Genomic DNA, 17,921 nt, shown 5'->3' with positions numbered 1-17,921 from the left:
TAATTTTAGGAGAGCATGATAGATGTCATCAGGGGTATCTGTTGTTGTCTCCGTGGCATCAGGTTCCTCGAACAGGATGGCCTGAACCTGATCTGGTGAAAAGGACAGCATGTCATTGAGATGTTGTTGCAGCTCCACAAAGCTGAGGGGGTCTGTCCTGGCTGTAGTAGGTTCCATTGTTGGACGGACAGTAAGTTGTTGCTGTGGTCCGTTGATAATTCTGCAGCTAGATAAGCTTGATAAAAGAGGATAAACGTTTTAGGACCAGTGCCTTGTCACTTAGGGTTCCTGGCGGGGAATCCAAATACATATATGCTGGCTTGGACCGGCACTTGGTACATCCAGACAGCGGGGAGGTGCCTTCCACAAATGGATATAGTAGCGGTATTCAATCAAATAAATGAAAGAAGACTGGAGGCGGCACTCTCAGTGAAACAGATAACTGTGTATTAAAGCATCAAATCACAGTGGAACAAATTCACAGTGGCAAACGTGTCAGCATATTGTGTCGACCGTTTCGGAGCATTCGCTCCTTCTTCAAGACTGCTGGCTGTGCAGTAAAAGTCAACAAAGCGTGGTGTGCAGAAAACAACAGACATAGGAAACAACTTAGTTTAAAAAGGGAAACACACTTACGTGATCTTGGTCCTGGGCTACACAGAGGGTTCGGCTTCCGGCTGCGTGTTCACGTGACAACTGACGTCAGTCCGTCCGTTGTCTAGGTGACCCGCCGGCGTCGGATCCAACTGGCAGGCGGGAGGAGTGAAGGGACATATTCAGCGTGCGTTTTAACCTGCAGTACATACAGGAGTGCACATGTTAGTGATACCATGTATCAAGAAGTGACAAAAGTTATTTAAAGTGACGATGTGCGCAAATATTGGGGAAAGGTGGTTAAAATAATGGACCGCAACTACATGGGGATACAACCTATATGCATTTCATATAAAATTATCACATTAGTGTGTTTACAATAAGACATGCATATAGTGACCATGACCAATTAGATGAGGCCCTTTAATGTGGTTATCAAAAAATTCTTGGAACGCGGTTACGATTATAGGGTACTTAAGAGACAAAAACAGGAGGTACTCAATATACCCAGAGTACAACTATTAACCAGCAATAGCAAAAAAGATACCAGCAAGAGAATACCACTAGTGACCACTTTTTCGTCTACTAGTGCGGCCCTACCGCGGGTCCTAAAAGCCACTTGGCCATTGGTCACCAGTGACCGAGACCTTCCATGTTTCTCTCAAACCTCCCTGATGCCCAGCTTTAAGAGGGGACGAAATATACGAGATCTGGTGGTAAAGACGATGTCACAATCCTGCCAGAACTCAGTGTGTTTTCCTGTCTTGCCTGCCTGTCAGTCTTGTTTCTCAGCCTGCTGCAGCAAGATCTGAGTATTTGCTTGTAATGAGCACCTGGGTGATTCTGATTCAGCCATTAACTCTGTGGTTACCACTTGAAAGGATTTATACAAGTTCCCTGTTGGCCTCATCCAGAGACTGTTCCAGGTGTGGCCATTCGCAATCACCCAGATGGCCAATCAGTGCTGCTCTGAGGGTTTTTTTCCTCCCAGCCCTGCATAGACGCTTTGCTTTTGCATTGTTGTCAATAACTTGGGAGGAAGCTTCAGCTTGTGTTCCTGCTTAAGCTCTGTGGTATTCCAGTTACCCAGCATTTCTACACCTGTGTGCTTCCAAGACCCTGCACCAGCGTTCCTACACCTGTGTGCCTCCAACACCCTGCACCAGCGTTCCTACACCTGTGTGCCTCCAAAACCCTGCACCAGCGTTCCTACACCTGTGTGCCTTCAAGACCCTGCACCAGTGTTCACCTGTTCCTGCATTACAAGTACCTGCACCAGTGTTACCCTGCACCTGTATCCAGTACCTGCTTCCTGTCCCTGCACCTGTGTTCCCGAGTTGCCTGCACCTGTGTTCCCGAGTTGCCTGCACCTGTGTTCCCGTGTCACCTGCACCTGTGCTTCCAAGTTATCTGCACCTGTGTTCATCCGTTCCTGCCTTCCGAAGTTACCTGCACCTGTGCTTCTGAGTTACCTGCACCTGTGCTTCCAACTTACCAGTACCTGTGTTCATCTGCACCAGTGTTCATCCGTTCCTGCATTTCGAGTTACCTGCACCTGTGCTTCCGAGTTTCCTGCACCTGTTCTTCCGAGTTACCTGCACCTGTGACCACTTGCACCCGCACGTTCCAGCATCTGCACCTGTGTCCACCTGCCTCTGCGTGCCTCAGTACCTGCACCCGCAACCACCTTCACCACTGCCTACCGTGCTTCCGGCACCTGCTCTCCAGTGGTCCAACTCTGTGCTTCCGGCACCTGCTCTCCAGTGGTCCAACTCCGTGCTTCCGGCACCTGCACTCCAGTGGCCCTACTCTGTGCTTTCCAGCTCCTGTGCTCCCGTGTCTCTACTACGTGCCTCCAAGTAACTTATCAGTTCCCAGCTTTCCAAAGACTTTTATAGACTTTCAAATGTCCCCTGTACCAGTTCATTCTATGCAATAAACTTTACTCATTTGTATCCACTTGCCTCCGTCCTGTTTCCATTGGGTTGTCAGCTAGCCACCAAGGTCACTCCCGGGTCCCAAATCCCCAGTTGTGACAGTATGCAAAAGCCCCTGGACTTGGCTAGTGACTTTAAAGTGGCTATGCAAAATCTGACAGCAATACCAATGGGAACCTACCACCACTCACTTATCCAGCTACAAGAACTTTTGGCAAATTTTTTTCCCATAATAACTACGTTACTCAGTTACACTCCTGAGGTTGTGAAGCCCATCAGCTACAGCTACAAAGTGAAAGGAGTCTCAGTGATAGTGCCTGTGAGGGGGTCCGCAGTCTTCAGCCCCAAGAGGGGGTCCGCAGTCTTCAGCCCCAAGAGGGGGTCCGCAGTCTTCAGCCCCAAGAGGGGGTCCGCAGTCTTCAGCCCCAAGAGGGGGTCCGCAGTCCTGTGTCCACTCCGGTTCCAGACGGTTCAAGTACCACCATTGATGATCCGGTTCCAGCCGTCAGTCAGGAGGCTCATTCGGTTCCAGCCGATTCCGACACCTCTGGACCTCATCCGGTCCCAGCCGTCAGTCCAGAGTCCACTCCGGTCCCGGCCGGTTCAAGTACCTCCAATGATGATCTGGTTCCAGCCGTCAGTCAGGAGGCTCATTTCGTTCCAGCCGATTCCGACACCTCTGGTTCTCATCCGGTCTTAACCGTCAGTCCAGAGTCCATGCCGGTCCCAGCCGGTTCAAGTATCTTCAGTGATCATCCGTTGCCATCCATCAATCCTGAGTCCATGCCGGTCCAAGCCGGTTTAAGCATCTTCAGTGATCATCCGGTCCCATCCGTCAATATAGAGTCCCTACCGGTCCTAGCTGGTTCAAGTACAATCGGATGTCCTCCGGTTCCAGCTGGTCCAAGTTTGTCTACTTCCAAGTCTGTACTATCCTTCAGCCCAGAGACTCCTCCAAAGTTACCTGATCCTGATAATTCCAGCCTGTCTTCTATCGACTCCCACTGTGTTGAAAAAACAGTTAGTACTCTAGAGACTCTATACTCTAACACAGATTTAGCTCAGTCCTCCAAGATGGAACTCCCCGAACAAGATCAAGCTCTTCTTGACCAATATATCAAAAAATTTCGGGCTGCCAGAAAACAGGCTGGTTCACAGTCGTCACCGAAGACTCAGTCCATAGATATGGAACTAAATTATATGGCTCTGTCTCCTTCCAAAGATTCCTTCGAATTTCTGCTGAATATCCCACATCTTCAAGGTCTGTACCCAGGACCTTAAGAGTTAGCTGTGTTTCTCTGTCTCATCCTCAAGTGGAACCTTCTACGGTACCTTGCCCCAACAAGTCTTCAGAAACCTCCAGTCAGAGCAAGGCAGTCTTAACTCTAGACATGGATTCTGATTCCGAGTATGATGAGGATTATGACTCTACCCCTTTCCTTGAAAATCCTGTTTCACCTTGCCATGTCTTACCTCTGAGAAAAATTCAGTTAGATGCTACAGGTGGCTATCCGAAAGCCCCTGGATATCGAACAAGATTTAATTTGAGTCCTAGTGGTGCCTTAGCCTCAAGGGCCCGATCTTCTCGGCTCTCAGTTCCAGTCAAAAATACTTCAGTTATCCCTGATGAATTTGATTCTACATCTTTCTCCAGTGGTCCACTTCGTCCAAGTCAAGTGTTCCTTCAGGATGGAAGTCATCCTCATTATCGTGTCCAAGGGAACGGGAATTCCGTTTACATCGACAATGGATGGTCCACCTGTTCTGACGATGAGGCAGAATTGTGACTTTTCTTCAAAGTTCCTGAAGTGTCCGGTGGCCACCCGAAAAGGGGGGGGTACTGTCACAATCCTGCCAGAACTCAGTGTGTTTTCCTGTCTTGCCTGCCTGTCAGTCTTGTTTCTCAGCCTGCTGCAGCAAGATCTGAGTATTTGCTTGTAATGAGCACCTGGGTGATTCTGATTCAGCCATTAACTCTGTGGTTACCACTTGAAAGGATTTATACAAGTTCCCTGTTGGCCTCATCCAGAGACTGTTCCAGGTGTGGCCATTCGCAATCACCCGGATGGCCAATCAGTGCTGCTCTGAGGGGTTATCTTCCCAGCCCTGCATAGACGCTTTGCTTTTGCATTGTTGTCAATAACTTGGGAGGAAGCTTCAGCTTGTGTTCCTGCTTAAGCTCTGTGGTATTCCAGTTACCCAGCATTTCTACACCTGTGTGCTTCCAAGACCCTGCACCAGCGTTCCTACACCTGTGTGCCTCCAACACCCTGCACCAGTGTTCCTACTCCTGTGTGCCTCCAACACCCTGCACCAGCGTTCCTACACCTGTGTGCCTCCAAAACCCTGCACCAGCGTTCCTACACCTGTGTGCCTTCAAGACCCTGCACCAGTGTTCACCTGTTCCTGCATTACAAATACCTGCACCAGTGTTACCCTGTACCTGTATCCAGTACCTGCTTCCTGTCCCAGCACCTGTGTTCCCGAGTTGCCTGCACCTGTGTTCCCGAGTAGCCTGCACCTGTGTTCCCGAGTAGCCTGCACCTGTGTTCCCGAGTTGCCTGCACCTGTGTTCCCGAGTTGCCTGCACCTGTGCTTCCAGTTACCTGCACCTGTGCTTCCAGTTACCTGCACCTGTGCTTTCAAGTTATCTGCACCTGTGTTCATCTGTGCCAGTGTTCATCCGTTCCTGCCTTCCGAAGTTACCTGCACCTGTGCTTCTGAGTTACCTGCACCTGTGCTTCTGACTTACCTGTACCTGTGTTCATCTGCACCAGTGTTCATCCGTTCCTGCATTTCGAGTTACCTGCACCTGTGCTTCCGAGTTTCCTGCACCTGTTCTTCCGAGTTACCTGCACCTGTGACCACTTGCACCCGCACGCTCCAGCATCTGCACCTGTGTCCACCTGCCTCTGCGTGCCTCAGTACCTGCACCCGCAACCACCTTCACCACTGCCTACCGTGCTTCCGGCACCTGCTCTCCAGTGGTCCAACTCCGTGCTTCCGGCACCTGCTCTCCAGTGGTCCAACTCCGTGCTTCCGGCACCTGCACTCTAGTGGCCCTACTCTGTGCTTTCCAGCTCCTGTGCTCCCGTGTCTCTACTACGTGCCTCCAAGTAACTGTTATCAGTTCCCAGCTTTCCAAAGACTTTTACAGACTTTCAAATGTCCCCTGTACCAGTTCATTCTATGCAATAAACTTTACTCATTTGTATCCACTTGCCTCCGTCCTGTTTCCATTGGGTTGTCAGCTAGCCACCAAGGTCACTCCCGGGTCCCAAATCCCCAGTCGTGACAGACGAATCTAATTCCAACCATCCCCAGTAATACTCAGATTAAAGCTCCAGGATGTTACAGGTGTCCAACATGCACAGCATGTAGACACATGGACACTAGTTCGGTGTTTTTACACCCCAAAACCGGTCATCGATACAAAATTAATCAGGCTGTCACCTGCACTACCCGACCCTTCCGAGAGCGAGCAACAGCTCACCGGTCAGCTATCAAGAATTGTCTAGCTGGCAAGGATATCGACCAGCCGGTGGCCCGCCACTTTAAGGCCCACCAACATACGCTGGCCGATTTAAGACCCCAAATAGTTGAACATGTCCCCCTCCCTGTTCGAGGTGGCAACAGACTTAAAACCCTCCTCCAGCGTGAGACCCACTGGATTCATGTCTTAAACTCAGTGGCCCCTCATGGTTTAAATGAGAAAACTTCTTTAAACATATTTCTTTAAATATATCCCTCTAAACGGATTTCTCTAAATCTAGTTACAACTAATCCTTTTTAGTAGCTTACTAACTACTAGTCAATAAATAATAATAATTGTTTATTAATTAATTCCAACTTTTTTCCCAGTCATTGTCGACACGAGTGTCGATTGGTCAACACGGAAGATCCCTTCAAAAACGGATGATGCACACCGCTTATATTGTTCTATGTACCTAATGTATGGTGTAAAATTGCAATCCATTAGGCTGTTGAAATATGCTTTTAAACAGAACATTGATGGCCATTGAATAATAGGTAATATGTATTACAGGCTGTCATATATCTATGCATGTCTTATTGTAAACACACTAACGTGATAATTTTATATGAAATGCATATAGGTTGTATCCCCATGTAGTTGCGGTCCATTATTTTAACCACCTTTCCCCAATATTTACGCACATCGTCACTTTAAATAACTTTTGTCACTTCTTGATACATGGTATCACTAACATGTGCACTCCTGTATGTACTGCAGGTTAAAATGCACGCTGAATATGTCCCTTCACTCCTCCCGTCTGCCAGTTGGAACCAACGCCGGCGGGTCACCTAGACAACGGACGGACTGACGTCAGTTGTCACGTGAACACGCAGCCGGAAGCCAAACCCCCTGTGCAGCCCGGGACCAAGATCACGTAAGTGTGTTTCCCTATTTAAACTAAGTTGTTTCCTATGTCTGTTGTTTTCTGCACACCACGCTTTGTTGAATTTTACTGCACAGACAGCAGTCTTGAAGAAGGAGCGAATGCTCCGAAACGGTCGACACAATATGCTGACACGTTTGCCACTGTGAATTTGTTCCACTGTGATTTGATGCTTTAATACACAGTTATCTGTTTCACTGAGAGTGCCGCCTCCAGTCTTCTTTCATTTATTTGATTGAATACCGCTACTATATCCATTTGTGGAAGGCACCTCCCCGCTGTCTGGATGTACCAAGTGCCGGTCCAAGCCTGCATATATATATATATATATATATATATATATATATATATATATATATATATATATATATATATATATATATATATATATATACATATACATATATGATTGTCCATTCTAGAGTTCCCCTGTTGTAGATTTTTATACATTTTCACACGTGCGTATATATTTATATTCACGTACTTGAAAAAATTGTTATGCATCTTAACAATATTTACAGTTCACTTTAGACATTGTATGTCACAGAGTTATGTCTTGCTATCTGTTTATAATTGTAATTTCTCCACTACATACTGTAGTGACATGGCTGTCAGCGTCCGAACTCCGAGCACAGTGATCACACTGACAGGAAAAAAGCAGTAGCTTCCTGGGCAACCACATAGCTTGCGCTCCACAGCGCGCTCCAGACACCGGACATCCCCATATCAATGACGGAGACTGACTTCCGCCGCTCTAATTTCCGGCCTAGACTCTGATGCCGGGAGGGAGGACGCTGAACGCCGTGACACTTGCTTTCTCACCCTATTTAAGGTAAACACGTTTTGACTTATGTTAACATCACCCACAGCTTGACAAAGGGGCGAATAATCCCCGAAATGTTGGATTGTTGCTGTGATTCTAATACACTTTGAAAAATCTACCGACTGAGTGCCACTGTTTGTGATACTAACTCTATATATATATATATATATATATATATATATATATATATATATATATATATATATACATTCTAGCCATGCAGTATTGTGATTGAGCTACAATATTTGTTCTGTCAACTTTTTTTTCCCTTATTTACCATCATTAGCTAAATTTTTGGCCTTAAGACTGTTATGATGTGCCTTTCAAAAGCAGCGACAATAGGGCAGCATCCAACGAGGTCAAAACATTTACCTCTCAAAGCACCTCCTTCAATAATCACCTAACACCACCCACTTTTAATAATCATCTCACAGAACCCCCACTTATCTCAGAGCACTCTTTCACCTCCTCTCTTCAGTAAACAACTGACAGCGCACGCCACTCAGCACTAGCAAAATAACCTCATCACCTCATTGTCTAGGACTCCTTCTCATCTTTAAGTCAAAAGACTTTCATTGCTGTCAGCCACCTTCCTAGGATAGGCCCTCTTAGGCTATGGAATGCCTGGGAATGTAGAAAAATTTACTTCATACAAAAAGCCTTAAGGGTCCCTCCAGTATTCATTAAAAAAAATAACTTTATAAAGAAATAAAACTTCCTTCAGGGCCCTCCAGTATTAGGGGCCCTAAAGTTCAAATTTCATTAGATTTATAATAGATCCGACCCTGGTTAAAAGAGGTCAGAGGTGTAGAATAGGAAAAGCTCACTATTTTTGCTGTTTGCATTCTGAAGTTGGTAGGACTGGATCCCTACTGTTAGGAACTATTAGTATGGTTCAGGTCAGTTTTGTGTTCTTTTCCGTTTGTTTGGCATTTGACTCTTTGGTGGCCTCCGGTGGTCAGTCTGTGCCATTGCAGCTCTAATCTTCTGGAGACTTGATTATTCACTAGGCTGATTGATAATGAGCAGAAAGTATTCACTAGGAATATTCAGGCGCTTTGACAATGAGCTGATCCTGCAATGTAAGCAGCTGCCTGGGTGTGAGGGTAGTCACTCCTCACTGGTAAAAAAGAGAAAGATACTCGCACAAGGCGTGTTTAGGCAGCGCTTATGTCAATGAATAAAACAAATTGTTTATAAAGGTATAAATTTTTACTGTTTAAAAATGCATATATATTCAATTGTACAATCATAAAATAAAACAATAATTACAACTTAATAAAATTGAGAAGGTGGGGAATAAAAGTAAACTGGAATTAACAAAATCAAGTGAAAAAGGGGGGATGTCCCGCCTCAAAGGACATATGTTGTGAGCATATTTGTGTGATCACTTAATTGTGGAAAACAGGTAAGTGCACTTTACCAATTGGAAGTTCTGGATCTTTCAGAAGAAAAAATATTTGGAGCTGGAAAATCCTCACGATGTATGCGGCTGCTTTTTGTGCCGCTGGAGGGGTCAGGGATCGCTGGATGGAATCAGTCCTCTGTAGTGAGGTGTGAGACAGATGGTGATTGTCTCAAACACCGGAGGGATGTTACTGTGGCGATATGACCAGAAGAGTTCCAGCAATGGATAGGATGTGGCTTCCGTGACCAAGAGTATAGCCTCACTGGTATAGATGTTTTTTACCAGCGGTGTCTAGGAGCACGGTGTCCGCCTTTAGTCTGGTGTCCAGATGAACAGCAATAATTGGATGTCCACAATGGAGTCGATCTCACAGCTTTGTCCTGAGGCAAGGATGGGGGTAGAAGTTCACCTAAAGCGTTTCACTGCGTCCTGTGTGTTTGATAAAGCTGCAGGACGCAGTGAAACGCGTTAGATGAACTTCTACCCCCATCCTTGCCTCAGGACAAAGCTGTGAGATCGACTCCATTGTGGACATCCAATTATTGCTGTTCATCTGGACACCAGACTAAAGGCGGACACCGTGCTCCTAGACACCGCTGGTAAAAAACATCTATACCAGTGAGGCTATACTCTTGGTCACGGAAGCCACATCCTATCCATTGCTGGAACTCTTCTGGTCATATCGCCACAGTAACATCCCTCCGGTGTTTGAGACAATCACCATCTATCTCACACCTCACTACAGAGGACTGATTCCATCCAGCGATCCCTGACCCCTCCAGCGGCACAAAAAGCAGCGGCACAAAAAGCAGCCGCATGAGGATTTTTCAGCTCCAAATATTTTTTCTTCTGAAAGATCCAGAACTTCCAATTGGTAAAGTGCACTTACCTGTTTTCCACAATTAAGTGATCACACAAATATGCTCACAACATATGTCCTTTGAGGCGGGACATCCCCCCTTTTTCACTTGATTTTGTTAATTCCAGTTTACTTTTATTCCCCACCTTCTCAATTTTATTAAGTTGTAATTATTGTTTTATTTTATGATTGTACAATTGTATATATATGCATTTTTAAACAGTAAAAATTTATACCTTTATAAACAATTTGTTTTATTCATTGACATAAGCGCTGCCTAAACACGCCTTGTGCGAGTATCTTTCTGATTGATAATGAGCTCATTATTCCTGCTGGCAGGTTGGCATTCTCCCCAGCAATGCAGAGCCGGTGATAGCTTCCTTTTTCCTGGTTTGCAATTTCCTGTGCCTTGTGCAGGATTCTCCTGGGACGTGTTGCTGATTTCTTTCTGCCTGAGCCTGCTGCACTTGCTGACATCTTGGGACTTCCATCTTATACCCAGTGTTGTGAGTACTCTGAGCCTGCAGTTAGGTGGCTCTTTAGCATGTCAGTTGCCCTAGCAGAGGTTGAGCATTATTCCTCCTCTTGATTTGTGTGGGGTTAACCCCTTAAAGTTGTACTGGGAACAACTTTACAGTTTGCGACGAGGTCGCTTGGTTGCGACAGAGTCGCTTGGTTTTGTTTGTGACAGTCGCTGGATTCAGTTTCGTTATCTCAGTACTCCAGTCTTTATTTATCTGTTTATCCCGTACTTGTGTTGCAATAGGGATTTGTACTTCGGCGTTATCCTTCATAGCTGGGGTTCATTAATTTAGTTAGATTCTCCTCTTGGACTTAACCTTGGCGGTCATCGTGGCCTTGTCACCACCTAACATATGGCTGCACCGCCCTTTAAGCCGTGGCGCTACAGGTGAAGCCTAGCATCCAGCAGTCCATGGCCACCTGCCAGAGGGAGCCAATAGAGTCAGGCTAGAGGATAGCGCCGCTGACAAGTCTGAGTTGGCACTAGGTTACCAAAGTTACTCCCTGGATCATAACACCTACTGGGTAGAGTTTTTACCGTATCTCCGGAACCTTATTACTTATGTAGTTAGTGTTGTTGTTGGGATGATGACACTACATGTTATAAAATAACATAAATACAATTCTAGCATCACAAGCACAAGGAACTTATGAAAATGATCAATTAAAAGTATGCTTGATACTCTCTTTTTATTTCTAGACTAATAATTTTACATCTTTTCCCCCAGATGCGTAACCATTGAGAAATGTCGGAAAAGTACAGTCTTCTTGGGGCCAGTGCAAACAGTCCTTCATGTTCAAATGTGTGACCAAGTGAAAGTCATTAGTGTTTGTCAGCGCTTGTCGCTGTCCTCTACAACAAGCTGCACATTTCACGTCCTTACTCCTACAAGGCCTCTCTTATTCTCTGGCAACCAGGGGGTTGTTTTTGCCCCATTTCATTCTCACTATTCAATGCTAGAAGACCACATGGGACAAACTGGTTTAGCAACTGTGCCCAACTATTGGGACAGGCCACAGCTACTGTCTGCAGAGACTGACCATGAAGCATGGAAGCTTATGTCACCTCGAGAATTTTATACATTTGTTGTCCCATTCAAAATAGAAGGGGACACAACTGAGATTCCAGGAGGCCTACCCCCAGTGTTTTTAAAATCAATGGAACAGCGACAGCAAAAGCTACAGATATGGCAAAAGACCATTAAGGAAGCAAAGTTAACCAGGTAAATATAATGTTACTATTTTAATCTGTTTTTTTTTTCTTTAATGTACATCAAATTTCCCCTTTGTCCAGCAGGGGACACTGCAGTCTGGTAGACTATTGGGGATAGAGCTGGTGTACTGAGGAGTCGGCACTTCTAAATTTTACAGTGGCTGGCTCCTCCTCCCTCTATCCCCACCCAGACCCCAGTCTTAGAAAAAGTGCTTGCGGAGTCGGTCTCCTGGGCAAGAGCTCCCGTGGGAGCTTAGGTTTTTATCTCACTTTTTAACTTTTATTTACAGTTGTTTTACATTTAGTGACCAGGCAGACCTGCAGAAGGGTCTGCCTGCACCGTGTTACTCCTGGAGAAGGACTGGTCGTCACCGCTTGTGGTGCACCTTCATCGTCCTAGCCACACTGCAGCTGCTTGTGGCTAGCATTACGGGTCCGCCGGTGCATCCCTCTGCACTCCAGGACCGCCAAGTAAGGTAATGCCGGGTTGGGCAGCCAGAGGGCTGCCGGAGGGAGCACAGTTCAGAACTGGCTACTGCCAGTCTCTGTGGGCTTAGGTCATGTTACCCGCCGCCGCCACTACAGACACACGGCGGCGGGTAACATGACCTAGCTTCCTTCAGGTCCTGCTGAGGCGCAGCGCACGGTGACGATGGAGGGGGCAGAGTCAGAGTTCCTCCTCTCTGCTGCCGGTGCCATCTTGACACACGCATCTGTGGAAGCTCCCTCCAAGAATAGTTCAGGCCTGGACTTCTCCAGCTTCCTGCGCTTTCTATCCACCGCACCCTCCGACACTACAGTGTACTGTGAGTTGTTGCAGGGGTTTTTGGGCTGCACTTATACCAATTGGGGGAATTTTGCTGTGGCTTCTCTCTCCCTATTCCCACTCAGGCCCCACTATTCTGTAGGCTGTGGGTGGCGTTTGGTTTGCAGTACCTGTGTGTGTGTGTGTGTGTTGGCGCTGTCTCCTATAACATTATGGCAGCAAAGGCTGCAGCATCAAAAGCTTCTTTAAAATTGTATGTCTGCAAACACTGCAAAGAGCAATACACACAGCACATCAAGGGTGTTTCTCTGTGTGCGAAGTGTTATGGGGACACTCAGGCCCCTGTGGCTGTTCACCCACAATCACCTGCCCCCCCCCCCCGACACCGGTTGAGGTGGGGGACCCCTTGCGGACTGTCCTGGCTGATTTAGTCAGGGACAGAGAGGCACTTCAGGTGCAGGTCTCTAATTAGGCTGCAGCTGAGCCTTATACAGTCAGTTAATGATTTAGCACAGTCTGTTACAGGACCCTCTGGCTCTTCCCAGCTGACTGCTGTGAAAAGGCCCATTTCCTCTGTGTTGATCACAGACCCTGATTTAGATGACCCCGATCTTGAAGAAGGGGAATTAGTTTCTCCTTTGCAACAGGCTATGCAGGAGGATGATACAGCTGAAGAAGTCTCTCAGGGGGTAGATGGCTTGATAAGGGCGGTCAAATCCACCTTAAATTTAGCAGAGGATATTGTCCCGGAGCGTGTCTCCATTTTTGCGAGGGTAGTTAGGGAACCTTTGGTTTTCCCTGACTATGAAGAGTTGCATAGGCCGTTATTGGTGGCCTGGAAATCTCCGGACACTTTATCCCTTTGCACCTGAGTCCAGGAGTAAATGGGAGAACACTCCTACCCCGGATGTTTCAGTGTCACGCCTATCAAAACGCACCACCCTTCCAGTACTGGGGGCAGTTTCCCTTAAGGAAGCTCCAGATAGGAGACTGGAGTCTACCCTCAAGTGCCTTTACAGCATGGCGAGAGTCTTCTTACGACCGGCCTTAGCCTCTTCTTGGGCGGAATGTCTTAAGGGAGCGGCATCCTATATGAGAGAGGCAGCCGCAGACATTTCTGAATTGGGGCAATGGCCTCCGCTTATGCTGTTTTGGCCAGGTGCACTGTGTTATTGCGCTCTTGGCAGGCAGAAGCTGTGATCAAGAAGGCTGTGGAAGGCCTTCCCTATAATGGGGTCTTACTGTTCGGTGCGGCATTAGATAAGCTTATCTCCCAGGCCACGGGGGGTAAGTCCACCTTTTTTGCCATCTTCCGCCCCAGTGCCGAAGAGACCGTTTCCAGGTCCGTCCTTTCGTTCCTTTCGATAGTCCTTCTCATATAGGGGAAGATCTAGAGGAGCTTTATCCTCCTTCCGTGGTCGCAGATGCAGAGGTGGAATAGCCGCCGCCTCAGCACAACCCATTGCTAGAAAGCCAAGCCCACTGGGTCCTGCCAAGCCCACTGAAAAGGTGGTGGCATGATGGTCTTCCAGCTCACTTGGGGGACCCCAAAGTGGGCACTCGCCTACTACTTTTTTCAGAAGAGTGGACACACGTGTGCAAGGACTCATGGGTTCTGCAAATTATCTGAAGGGGTTACCAACTGGAATTTGCTCATTTTACTCCAGAAAGGTTTTTCACTACGGGACTTCCGTCAAAACAAGAGTCCAGCACAGCTCTGTGCACGCGGCTATTCAAAAACTCTTGGAGTCGGGGGTCATTCTGCCGGTTCCGGTGGGGCAGAGAGGCCAGGGGTATTACTACAGCCTTTTTGTTGTACCAAAACCAGATGGGTCAATCAGACCCATTCTGAATTTGAAGTATCTCAATGAATATGTCGTATACAACAAATTCAAAATGGAGTCCATTCGGACAGTGATTGCAGGCTTAGAAAAAAATGTTCCAATTTGGGAATTCCACCAATGGTTCCTCCGTTTTGCCATAAGTGATCAGCATTATCAATTCAGGGCCCTTTCATTTGGCCTGTCCTCAGCGCAGAGAGTTTTTACCAAAATCATGGACTGCATGGTGTCTGCTCTCCGCCTCCAAGGGGTCGTCATCGTACCCTATTTGGACGACTTGCTCCTAAAGGCCCCTTCCAGAGAAAAATTGCCGCAGGATGCTCTCTTGACTTGTCAGTTCCTTCTGAAGATGGGGTGGATCATCAACTTTCCAAAGTCTCAACTTCTCCCTTCTCAAAGATTGGTCTTCCTCAGACTAATCTTTGACACAAGGCTGGAAAGAATTTTCTTACCTCTGGACAAGGTAGTGACCTTGCAGGGGGTTGTGAGACAGGTTCTGCAACCACAAAGGGTCTCGGCCCATCTGTGTACTCGACTTCTAGGTCTTATGGTCACTGCCTTCGAGGAGATTCGTTTTGGGCGTTTCCACACACGCTCTTTTCAGTGGTGTCTACTCGGCCAGTGGTCGGGGTCCCAACACACCATACACAAGAAGATTGTCCTTTCCAGAGAGGCTCGTCAGTCCCTTCAGTGGTGGCTTTGTACACAAAACCTCCTTCAGGGGAGGAGCTTCAGAGTGTGTACATGGACCATCTTAACAACCGATGCCAGCCTCCAGGGCTGGGGAGCAGTGACGGAAGGACAGGTGTTCCAAGGATTGTGGTCCCTTCAGGAAACACATCTCCCTATCAACAATCTGGAATTGAGGACTATTCGACTTGCTCTACTGTGGGTACACAAATTTTTGGTCGGAAAGTCTGTGCGTATCCAATCAGACAATGCCACAGCAATTTCTTACATCACTCACCAAGGGGGCACAAGAAGCTGATCGGCGATGAGGGAAGTCAGACTTATCCCAGGGGTGGACAACTGGAAGGCCGACTTTCTAAGTCGCCAAGATTTCCATCCCAGGGAATGGGCGCTACATCCAGAGGTTTTCCAGCTACTGGTTCAAAAATGGGGGAAGCCTCAGATATGACCTGATGGCTTCCAGAATGAACAACCAGGTCCCGGGATCCAGTCGCGGTAGCGGTGGACACCCTCTCAATCAGGGGGGACTTTGCACTAGCCTACCTGATTCCAAAGGTTCTGAAACAGGTAAAAAGAGGGTCAGGTTCTGTGATTGTGATTGCCCCTGATTGGCCGAGCAGAGCCTGGTTTTCCGTTCTCTGTATTCTTCTCGCAGAACCTCCCTATCGACTTCTGCTCCATCCAGATCTCCTGCTTCAAGGTCCATTCACTTACCCCAACTTGCCTCGGCTGCGTTTGATGGCCTGGCTGTTGAGGCTGACCTTCTGAAGCGTAGAGGGATACCACCTGCGGTTATTCCTACTATGATGAATGCTCGGAAAATTGTCACATTTAAACATTATCACCGCATCTGGCGGGCCTATGTCAAGTAGTGTGACTCTAAGAGGTGTCCAAAAGCTGTCTTCAGTCTACCCCACTTGTTGGAGTTTCAGCAGGTGGGCCTCGCAGCTGGTCTCCGTTTAAAGATGAATAAAGATTTTCTTCCAAAGGTTGTTACCAAGTTTCATGTGAACTAGGGCAGTTCTGCAGGAGTCCCTCCGCTCTCCCTCCTGGGAGTAAATGCTTTTGTATGGTCCCCAATAGTCTACCAGACTGCAGTGTCCCCTGCTGGAAGAAGGGGAAAAGAGGAATTTGGTACTTACCGATAATTCTCTTTCTCCGAGTCAGCAGGGGACACTGCACACCCTCACAGCGTTTGTTCTCCTGCCATGTTGTTCATAATTGTTAGGAATCAAGGACCCACACAGACACACCAACCAACACACCAACCTGAAACCTCCTTCCAACTTTTACCCAAGCCACATGAACAGACCACAAGTAAACGCCTTTGTCAAGATGGTAGAAAAAGACCTTGAACTACTGAAGCCTAACAACAAGAAATACACGGAAAACCTAACAAAGAAAGAACTAGTAGCTTTACAAGGCGAAAAATCAATAGTGATCAAACCAGCAGACAAGGGAGGGAGGATAGTGATACTCAACAAATCTGACTACCTGATAGAAGCGCACAGGATCATCAATGACACACAGACATACTCCAAGTTAAACAGCGACCCGACCACAACATACAAGAAACAATTAGACACTCACTTAAAAGGACGAGGGAATTCTGGACCAACACGAATACAAATTAGTTCAGAATAACAATCCAGTCATCCCGGTTTTCTACTACCTCCCAAAAATTCACAAGAACACAGAAAAACCACCAAGGAGACCGATAATTTACGGAACATCCTCACTCACTTCCAACCTGTCAGAATATCTGGACACAATACTACAACCCTACGTACAGAAACAAAAATCATATCTCAAGGACACAACGGATGCACTAAATTGACTACGGACCATTACATGGGGAGAGGATCTCTGGCTGGTATCCTCGGACGTCACCTCGCTATACTCGATAATAGATCACAACCAAGGAACAGCACGCATCCGTTACCACCTAGAACAAGACCAGACCGTCAACGAAGAGTACTGTAAATTCATCACATCCAGTATCGACTTTATTCTGCAACACAATTATGTATGGTTCGAGGACCAGTTTTGCAAGCAGACGACCGGGACCGCGATGGGTACGAAATTCGCATCAAGTTATGCGAACCTCTTTATGGGTTGGTGGGAGGACCAGTACATCTGGAAAGGACATGACTATACAACAATCCTCAAACTATGGACAAGGTACATCGTACTATTCATTTGGGAAGGTACAGAATAATTGTTGCAATCATTCAACAACTACATCAATGACAACAACAACAACAACCTCAAATTCACCACCGAATACAGTAAATCAAAAGTGAACTTCCTAGACCTACAAATATACATTGAATACAAACCAGGACATACAGAAAAAAGTAGATGTCAACAGTTTCATACTTGCAACAAGTGGACATCACCCTAGATGGCTACAAGGAATACCAAAAAGTCAGTACATCAGGATATGCCGCAACTGCTCCAGAAAAGAAGACTTCCAGAAACAGAGTGCAGAACTCACCTCATAATTCAAAGAAAAGAAATACTCTCAACAAAATCTGGAGACAGCATACACAGAAGTAGAATCCATGGAACGAAACAATCTCCTGAAATACGGAGACAGAACAGAAAAAGAGACAAGAGAAACACTTTTCATCACCAACTATTCGAAATAAGCAACAGATATCCAAAAAATTATAAAGAAACACTGGCCCCTCCTGAGAGAAGACAAATTACTTCAAGAATGCATCCCAGACCAACCAAGAGTCATTGTAGAAGGCCACCAAAAGAGGTGTGGCACACGGTTCCTCCTGACCAATAACACCACGAACCCCGATCCGCCAGCACTGGCCCAAAACCTGGTCAGACCTGCCG

General features: G+C 46.8%; 1 protein-coding gene across 2 annotated transcripts in view; it reads left to right on the top strand.

The window, feature by feature from the left end:
• Positions 1-17,921, top strand: part of TBCCD1 (TBCC domain containing 1) — a 275,986-nt gene that overhangs the window by 241,595 nt on the left and 16,470 nt on the right. For both annotated transcript variants that reach the window (XM_083153516.1, XM_083153515.1), the window contains one exon: positions 11,290-11,784. In XM_083153516.1, the coding sequence (XP_083009642.1) occupies positions 11,290-11,784 (495 nt within the window). The remainder of the gene's footprint in view (positions 1-11,289; positions 11,785-17,921) is intronic.

This window comes from Crinia signifera, chromosome 7 (genome assembly GCF_055691185.1).
Source record: "Crinia signifera chromosome 7, ASM5569118v1, whole genome shotgun sequence".
In the NCBI taxonomy this organism is placed as follows: domain Eukaryota; kingdom Metazoa; phylum Chordata; class Amphibia; order Anura; family Myobatrachidae; genus Crinia; species Crinia signifera.
The sequence above is the reverse complement of the archived record's forward strand: the minus strand, read 5'-3'. Positions and strand labels throughout refer to the sequence as shown.